This window comes from Catharus ustulatus, chromosome 2 (assembly GCF_009819885.2).
Source record: "Catharus ustulatus isolate bCatUst1 chromosome 2, bCatUst1.pri.v2, whole genome shotgun sequence".
NCBI lineage: Eukaryota > Metazoa > Chordata > Aves > Passeriformes > Turdidae > Catharus > Catharus ustulatus.
The window spans coordinates 107,510,766-107,520,304 of NC_046222.1; the positions used below are offsets into that span (position 1 = coordinate 107,510,766).

At 42.5% G+C, this 9,539-nt stretch overlaps 1 protein-coding gene across 6 annotated transcripts in view; it reads right to left on the reverse strand.

Moving 5' to 3' along the window:
• AP1S2 (adaptor related protein complex 1 subunit sigma 2) overlaps window positions 1-8,697 on the reverse strand; it is a 30,547-nt gene extending 21,850 nt beyond the window's left edge. For 4 of the 6 annotated variants that reach the window (XR_004417034.1, XM_033051922.1, XM_033051925.1 and 1 more), the window contains exons 1-3: window positions 8,565-8,697; window positions 7,409-7,587; window positions 118-226 (exon numbers count right to left, since the gene is read on the reverse strand). Coding sequence is in view for 5 of the 6 variants with exons in the window: in XM_033051922.1 (XP_032907813.1) it covers window positions 118-226; window positions 7,409-7,587 (288 nt within the window). In the remaining variant the exon portion in view is untranslated. The remainder of the gene's footprint in view (window positions 1-117; window positions 227-7,408; window positions 7,588-8,564) is intronic. The other 2 variants (XM_033051921.1, XM_033051924.2) reach the window with 2 other exon arrangements.
• Between the last annotated feature and the right edge of the window lie 842 nt (window positions 8,698-9,539).

Here is a 9,539-nt window from a genome sequence, read left to right on the forward strand (position 1 = left end):
CCAAGCAAGCCACAAAAAATGTATTAAATGCACCTTTTCAATTACTAGTTGGTTATGTTCTTGTAAAAGTGCTGTGGGCATAAAACAAAATGACAAAACATAAAGAGACTAACTCACACTGCCAAAATACTTGTCAAGAAGTTCTACATAGCGATGAATTATTTCCAGAGTTATTAGTTCATTGTCCTGATCTTCAATAGCACAGCAGAAATAGAGACTTGCATATCTGTAATAACAAAATAATCCTGTTGTTAGCATACAAGCATAAGCAAAATGAATGCACTTGAGAAGTATCACATTCTCAGCAGTCTCTTACTCAAGTTCAGCATACCGGTACTCCAAATCACAACCAAGCAAGTCCTATAGAAGAAGGGCTGAAAGACCAGAAGACACACACATGTACAAGGGAGACTTCACTCTTTACCACCCTTCAGCTGACAACTAAAACAGCCAGAGGTGGTTGGAAAGCTAAATACATTTGATTTTGTGGCATCATGGGAAAGTTCTGAGATGCCATACTTTCTTTTCCTTCTGTAGCATCCATAAACCAGCATATTAATCAACTAATTCATTGTTAAACTTTCATCATGTAAGCTACACACAGTTACTAAAAACCACAGTAAATGCCTCAGGAACATTAAACTGAATTAGCAATTAGGGTTTGGTCTTTATAGAGAATTACAAAAATTAGAAAAACTCCAAAACCAACACCAATGTCATCCACCCCAATCATTACTAAGTCAACAACTCAATCCCTACTAAGGGCCCTGACATCAGACTGATGAGAGGCCATCAAATAGTCTCTAGCAATCTACTTATATGGTGGAAGACAGGGAAGTCATAACTTGAGATATGATCAAGTTTCACCTTAACAAAAAGGCCATCCAATTCTACTGTGCTCTACCATGCATTTGTTTAAATCATGTTTAAAGAAAGTTGATTAAAAAAACAAACAAAAAGAACCCAAAGCAGGAATGAATGCTGAAAATCCTATTCAGTCTTTTCTAACATGCCAAAACCATATGCCTTTCAGTCTCATATGGCACAAACTAGATTTCAAGTATCATCTGTTGTAACTGCTAATTTTCATTAACCAGAAACAGCTTTTGTCTGCCTCTTTAGAGGGGACAACTGGCCACATTAAGCACCCCTGAGCATCCAGCCCTACTGAAAATGAAGTCATTCAAATGTGACTACCTAGTTTAAGGTGGGTAGTTGTTTCCCATACAGAGAAATCCATGCATCTTTTAATCATTACATGTATTTTATCAGCTGGGACTTGTCAGACTTTCTGGTTAGAAGTTCTGAAAAAACCCTGCTTTATTTTCAGCTATGTTGAAATTTGTCCCCTAGACACCTATCCAGTACCATTTATGATTTGAAAATCTCCTCCCTTCTCCCACTCTGCTCCAAATCAAACTGCTACTGCTTCAACATGAAAGATTAATCAGAATAGCTTCTATATAAAATCTTTATAAACTACTATAAAATATTATTGCCTATCCTACCTATCCTATGATGGTGGAAGAGAGAAATACCTTCATTGAAGGACACCTTCATTCCCTCTCTCTTTCATCTCTTCACCACAGGGATTCATCAGCTCATCAGAAGTCCTATCTGAGCACAGTTCTTTTGATTTTACATTGTTATGTTTATGCCTCACTAATTTCCCAAGGACATTTATAGTCATTGTAGTAGGTTGCAGTATTTAGTCTGGATAAGGAACTTAAACTATTTTAAAATGTATGGGAAAGAAATATTATGAAGAAAAAGCATGCTTTCAAACCTATTGAGGAATTTGTAAGCCAAGCTCCATGTTATCATATTTCATTGTAGCAAAAAAGAACATTGACATATTATTTGACATTTACACTAATCACCAACACTCAGGCCAAATCCATCTAAACAAAGCTTTTCATCACCTTCAGATGAGTAGCACTGATTATGATGAAGTGCTGTTAAACTGTTTCCTTACACTGCTTAAACACAAGTTGAACTACATAGCAGCAGACCTTATCAAATCAAATTCAATTCAAATATTTTAACTTTATCGACATGGGACAGTCCCTCTCTGCTCCCCTAGTACTTAAGGGTCTCTCTTGATGCATAGAACTATTTTATGGAACAAGAAGAGGGGAGAGGAGAGAGTGAGACCAACATAAAACACTTTCTCAGAAAATGGTCTGCTCTCAATGTCCTCATTTAAAAGAGGAAAGTAACATACTTTCAAAAGACCGTATTTGGCAGCTAGCGAGCAGACTGCACATTCAAGCTCTGCCAACTGCAGTTCTGGAGAAATAAGACCAAGAAACAAAAACTACTAAGTGGCTATCAACACAAAATGGAGGTCTGGGTATCTATTATTCTATGCAGAGAATATTTTGGTATTTATTTTTTAAGTAGGAACCATGACTAATGGATCACTACTCAACAAAAGAAAACAAATGCAGATTTAATAAGTCTGAATGGTAAATGGCAGAAGAGTATAAACAAGTCATACTGAAGGGCATGAGCATACTACAAAGGAATGCTTCAGATCCAGATTCTCAGAAGCATTATTTCAATATTTTTCCCTGCAGGAAGGGTTTCAGAAAAATTGTTCACTTATAATCCACAGCAGACACTGGAAGTTCTGCTGAGTGTAGAAGTTTACATGGACAGTATTCACACAAAAACAAGCAGATTACTTGGGCTCAAAAAGATTTCTGCTCTGCAGAAACAGCTTCTTCCTAATGAGCCTGGCAGAAACCTTTCATATGCACCCAACGAAAAGGCAAATCCTGATAGATAAGTACATACCCAAAAGTAAATAAAGCCTGTAAGAAACATTCTGCCTTTTTTATTCCTATTGCAGTTCTGGTCTTTTTTATCTCTCTAAATATTAATAAAATCATTTTCAGACTCAACTCAACTGCTTACCCTCATTTAGGAAAATATTTTACAATAAATATCCTCCACTTATCAGAAAGAGGACCAAAACCAGAGAAACCAAAAACTGTTTGGACAAAATCACCTGAAAATGCAATGCAGGATTAAAGAACAAAAAGGTAAAACAGTGAGTATAATATTCATGCGAATTCCTGCCTTCAGATAGACGGTCTCAGGATTTATTTTTTTTTTAATAGGAAACAAATCAATGCATCTTCCCCTCAAGAGTTACAATAATTCAGCAGTGGGAAGCCTCAAAACAGGCAGGCAATGTTTCTGCAAAGTTCTCCTGTTCTGCTCTCACAGCCATGTCCAGTAACTCTGCTGAAAGATCAGGTCACCAGGGGCAGAGCACAACTTGCAAATCCTACCAACTCAGAGGTGTTCTCCTAGATGAGAGAACACCTGCTTGAAGTTTGTCACCAGGTATGCCTGCAAACCAGCCGTAAGTCTGTCAGCATCTAAGTCACTTTGCACATAGATCCTAACTGAGGAAGTTTAAAGCTTACAAAGTTTGGTACAAACAGAGCTGAATTCTAACTGATAACCAGGAGGCAGACAAGTGCTTAATGTGCCCAAGAATCTGTGGTGCGCTGATAGTTGACCCAATGAAAATTGGGACCACTAATAAGCTGTGCTTGACTAAAGTCTTTTTTTCTTGTTCCACAACTTTACACATTTCTTTAATAAAACATGAACTTCCGAGGCTCCAGGACAGTCTACCAAAGTAAAGCACTTTTTCCAGTTTCTTATTTCAGCAAGGCTATAGCCCCCAGCAGTTTCAAAATGAACAAGAATTTGATACTGCTAATTCTCTAAGAAAAAGCTGCTGCTTTTTGATACTGAGGTCCTCCTAGTGCCACACAAACTAGAAACCTATACAAAGAAGACCTGATCTAATTAAAATTATCAATCCCAAGTATCTAATTCACTATAATCATTGCACTCAGCCAGTTTTACAAAGCTACCTAATCAACACCACAGTAATACTTTTAAGAGGTACAACTGGCTAAGTTATACATAAGGAAAAAGAGGGATCATGCCAACTGGCACATCCCACTGGCCACATGGCTGTACCCTCAGTTCACAATACTTTAGAGGCACAATACCTGCACAATGGGCTCTTTCATTGCTTCTTTCAGTGAAGGGAGGGTAGCAAGTTAAGTTTTAAAACTTATTCTGATGTAAGGCTTTAATGTAACCTCTGATTACAGTTATGTTGTGCAAAAGTAAAAGACAACTACCACATCAAGAGCAGCAAAAGCTATGGTAGTTTCATAATATCATATTCCAAATACAGCTCCAAACTGACACATAAAAGCAAAACCACAATCCCTAATCAAATAACTAATCAACAATAACTAAGTCCCATGAATGCAGTTAACCAAATGCTAACAAAATAAAATTATATGTTTTTCTCCAAGCTCTGATTTTGACTGTAGTATACTACACAATGAAAATAACTCACATTGCCAGAAGCTAAAACGGTGAACAGAAGAAGTCTTCAAAGAAAAAAAAAAAATCACATCCTAAGTTCCTTCTTTAGCAAAATTAGAAATTTTAACATTTAACACATTTTTTCTGCCACAGGGAGAAAGCTGCATGAACTTCTACCCTATATGCTCCAAAAGCACTGTTACTTTTTAAATGACAAAAATGTGAAGAGCAAACATATCAGCTGTGTTTGTTAAGTTTCTAATCAGCTGTCTGCAGATGACTCCCCCTCTATTTTCATAAAGCATAATTGTTGCTGGCTTCCCATATTTAATTTTTTATTTTCCCAGCAAGTCACTTCAAATCTCTACGCTTCTTGAAGTTAGAAGCTCACATCCTCTTTTTAATCTTCTGGTGTCTATCAGCCTGAAAAACTATCTTCCAAACCAGCTACAGAATACATATAAGCAAATTCATGCACCATGACAAAAGCTGGGCACCTTTCTGTCTGTGTTTTGTAGTGGTGAAGGAAAAAATCTTAAGGAGGCAATGACTGAACCTATGTTGCAACCATTATAAATGCTACATGTATGAAATCAGAGGGAAATAAAAGGTACATCATGTACATTTAGATGAATTTTAAGATTTCCTTGAAGATTCAGAAAACATCCTATAAAGATGAAGTGCTACAGAGCTAAGGCAGCTAATCATAGCAGTCCAGCAGTCTTAATAAATGTTAGGTGTCATAAAGAAACTAAAGCTACTGTCTTGCCAACTACTGCGTTTGAGCTCATTTTGTTCCTGCAAAAAGGTATGATGAGATCCTTGAATGTAATTTGATACTGCCAATCACTCTTTGAGCTGCAATATCTATGTTCAATTCTCCCACATGTGAACAAAAAACACACTCTAAAAACAAAAACAGCACTGAAATTTCAATAATTGAAGACTCAAAATAGCAATAGGCACATACTTTTATAACTTATATTGAAAAACAATTGCACCAGTAGGTTCAGATTCTTCCCAGCAACAGATCAGACAAGAACAAATCTGAGCAGAGATTCTCTAGACATAGTCAAGAGGAACTGGGAGCACCTTTTGCAATTTCACAAGCCAGAGTTCCTTCTGGTGCATTCTTCTATTAGCCAGACCTTTTCAGCTACAAAAAAGTCACCCTTTACAAAGAAATCATACTAGTTGGTGCTCATCATCTTTAATTATGGTGCAATGATGGGAAAAAGTCCCACAAACCTAACAGCTGTTAGTGTTTCCAGATACAGACATTTAAACTATCACCTCTTATACCTATCCTTCTGGTGATGTTTCAGTCCAAAAAACCAATGAGATGTTCATTAGCTTGGTACAAGCTCATCTTTAGCAGTTTCATAGGCTCTCTGTGCCAGACTGGTCTGCAGAGAGTGAAATAAGCTACTGCAGTCAGCTGTGCACACCAGCAGTCCAGCAGACAGACTGCAGCTTAGACCATTTTTAGCCAGACATAGACCTCTCCCACAAAATTTCTTCATTCTCCTTGACCACAGGACCCACAACACATCACTGTGATGCAAAAACACCACAACATTCGGCAACTCAAACAGTCCTACCCTAATTTTCCACCAGCTCCCTAGACACAAAAGGACATGGCAAGTAGTTGTTGACAGCAACAAACAGGGGGGAAGCAGCTGTGTGGCATCATCCCCAGAACAGCTACTGCTGCTCAAGATTTTGTAAGGAAAGAAACAGACTGGCCTACTAATGCTTCCTTTTTCTGATTTAGTCCCATGAATGCCCAGCTGAAAAGGCACTTGCAGGCATTAATACAGAAGGAAGCACAGCAAGTGTTTGAGCATGCTTGTCTACAGACATGTTCAAGGAGCTTTGTGAGGAAATCAAGAGGCAGAAGAAACTGTGGATCAGCTATCAGCACAGCTTCACACATTGTTTATCCTCTTTCCTCCTCATGCTGAGGAACTACATGATTAGGCAGACCAGCAATACTCACATGCATGTCTTTACACAAACCAAGGTATGTATGAGAGCAGCACTAAAAACATCTGAACATATTTGATACTACCCATGTGTTATCCTGCAAAAGAGTAACAAACTCCTCATTTCTGGTCCAGTCCTTTCTGTCCTATCTACAGGGAATACCACAATATTTACTGTGGGGCACAAACTATCTACCATCTCCAAGAGTAAATAGGAATGCATAAACCTTCTCAAGTTTAAAACTAACTAGAGAACAGAAACAACTCAAGGCTTTGTAGCACCACCTTTAGCTAGAAGAGATGCAGCCTATACATCAGGAGGAGGATTACTGCTCTTTCTAAAGAAGAATTATGGTCATTCCACTACACTGTGATACATTCAAAACATCAGCACAAAGCTAAAAAATGCTCACTAACACTCCTAAAAAGGTTAGGGAACAACTGAAAAATGAAATTATTGTGAAGAAAATTACACAATACTTCCACCAAAAGAAAGCTAGCCATGATTTTTTCAATTCTGAAAAATCCCTTTTTGTACTTACAAGAAAAAAAAACCAAACAAGCACAAAACAAAGAAAACAAAAAACCACAGACAAAAAAACTACAAAAAACCCAAACCAAGTACTTTGAAAAATTATTTCTGTGAGCCGTTAAAAGCAAATTACATATTCAGATGATTTACGAAGCCACTAATTGAGGTAAGTATTTATAAAATTTTTATCACTTATTAGATCTGAAATGCCTACAAATACGAAGCATGCATGTATTGTGTGAACCTAAACAGAGTACCAAGAATAATTGCCACTCCTTATGAAAGTAGGAAGAAAGCTCATCTCTTCAGTACATTTCTAAATGCATGAGTGATTTTCCACACATGAATGGCTCCTGCTTGGTTATCAAATTAGATTCAAGGGAGAAGTCAGTCTTCTCTGCAACCAGCAGAGGGAAGGAAAAAAAACAAAAAAACAACAAAACAGAAACAACCTTCATTATTTTCTTGCTACTTAACACAGAGTTTGTAAGGCATGGCAATTACGAGGTTAGTGAGACAGAACCACCTTTTGTAGACAATCTTCAGGTCTCTCCATTCCAGGAAGCTGCACATTTTCGGTTTGCGGGCTAATACTGTTTGAACAAGTTCCCTTGTGATTTTCTTCTTTTCTTTGTCAGATAATGGGACATACCACTTCTGGAGTCTCAGTTTCCCCTGGCGACTAAAAAGCAACATAAACTGCATCTGTTGAATTGGAAGGAGGGGAAAAAAGAAAAACATTAATCTCAGTCTTCGATTTTCAAAAAGATCTCTCTGAGAAAAACCAAACGGAAGCAAGACGGACATCCAAAACCCTAACTACATTAAGTATTTCTATAGCACTGGCAGATGTCACACAAGATTTGGAAATAGCAACGATACAAAGGATTCTGCTGAGCAAGGTCAGCCGAGCCAAAGGCAGAAGAAAGCGCACACAAGTTTCAGAAAGGGGTGTCAGAACCACGGGCTGGTGAGCGAACATACCCCAATTTCGGACCAGCCACGTACAGCACCTGTGCGGTTTCATCTGCGTTTTCTACCCAAAACGACAGAAAAACAGCACAGCAGACTCTTCCAATACCCAACCTCATTTCCAATTCACCGGATTAGAGCCCTACAGGAGCAATTTGCACTTAAAATCTTTCAGCAAAACATCGGAATACTTTAAAAGACATCAAACCTCCCAGCGGAGAGTCCGACGGCACAGAAAAGCCCAGTCTTTACCCACGTTACACAAAAGGAGAGATTAAGTGCTCTCCCTGCGGTCCTATGTTCCAGGTCTCGCTTCCTCTAAAGGAGTGATGTTGCAATTATATTTTAAGAGGAACTTGCCGGGCTGTGTTTTCCAGCAGCTGTAACGTTAAATGAAATTGGCTCGGGCTTCTTTCTTTTGCTTTTTTGCTCCAAGTTGTATCGGGCTGGGGAAGTTTCCCAGGCAATACGACAGACGTGAAATACGATGCTAAAGCCCAGCCTGGTCCCGGGTGACAAGCGTGACCAGCGCCAGCCGCGCCGAGCGGCGGCCGCGTCCGCAGCGGCTCCGCGGTGCCAGGGCGGGGGCAGAGCCCCGCAGCCCCCGCAGCCTCCCAACATCCCGCCTCGCCTCCCCCCGGCCCCAGCACCGCCCCGGCTTCCCCGGTGCGGAGCGGGAGGCGAGCCCGGCTCCGCGCAGCTGTGCTCACCGTGCCCGGGGGATAGCGGAGCTGAAGCGGAGAAGGAGGCACCTCTGCCCAGACCAGCACCCCCGGTGTTGCCGCCGCGGCCGCCGAGCGGGACTGAGGGAGGGGACGGGAGGTGCCGGGAGGTGCCGCCGCCGCGAGCGCGCGCGCGCCTCAACGGCCGCCCCCCTCGGGCAGGTCAGGGGCGGGGCCGGGACCCGGGGGGCGGGGCCGGGATGAGGGGGCGTGGTCCGAGCGCCTCCGAACAAAACTTTATCAGCTGCGGCTGAGGGGGACCGCAGCGAGCTCGGCCGTCAGCCAATCGGAGAGCTCAGCGCGCCTGCGGGGGGGAGGAGCGACGCTGTTCTGGACCAATGGGAGACAGGAAAAGGCGGGGAAGGCGGAGCTGGTGTTGGCGGCAGGAGGGGCTGGAGCAAGAGGCGGGGTTTAGGTGCCTTAATCCGCGTGGCCCGAATTGCGATAGGGCAGCGGCCGGCGCGGCAACAGCCAATCAGGCGGCGCGGTGCAGATAGCGGTCCGCGAGCAGCCAATTGGCGGGCGTGGCACGGAGCCGGGGAAATGACATCAGTCAATCAGACGCCCGGAGACTGAGGCTCCGCCCCCGGCCCCGCCAGCCCCCAGCGGGGGGAGTAAGGGAGGGGCGGCCGAGCCGCGCATGCGCCGTGCCGTGTTTGCTTCCAGCACGTGCGCGCCCGGGAGGCGGGGAGGGAGGGGGGCGGAGGCTGAGGGGGCGCGCGCCCGGCGGGAGGGGCGGGGCTGCCTGTGAGGGGTCTGAGGCAGTGAGGGGGTTGCCCTTCTGAGGGCCCGACCCTGTGAGGGGATTGTCCTTCTGTGGGTACCGACCCTGTGAGGGAATTGTCCTTCTGAGGGGCCTGAGTCTGTGAGGGGATTGTGCTGAGGGGACCGAGTCTGTGAGGGGATTGTGCTGAGGGGACTTAGTCTGTGAGGGGATTGTGCTGAGGGGACTGACCCTGTGAG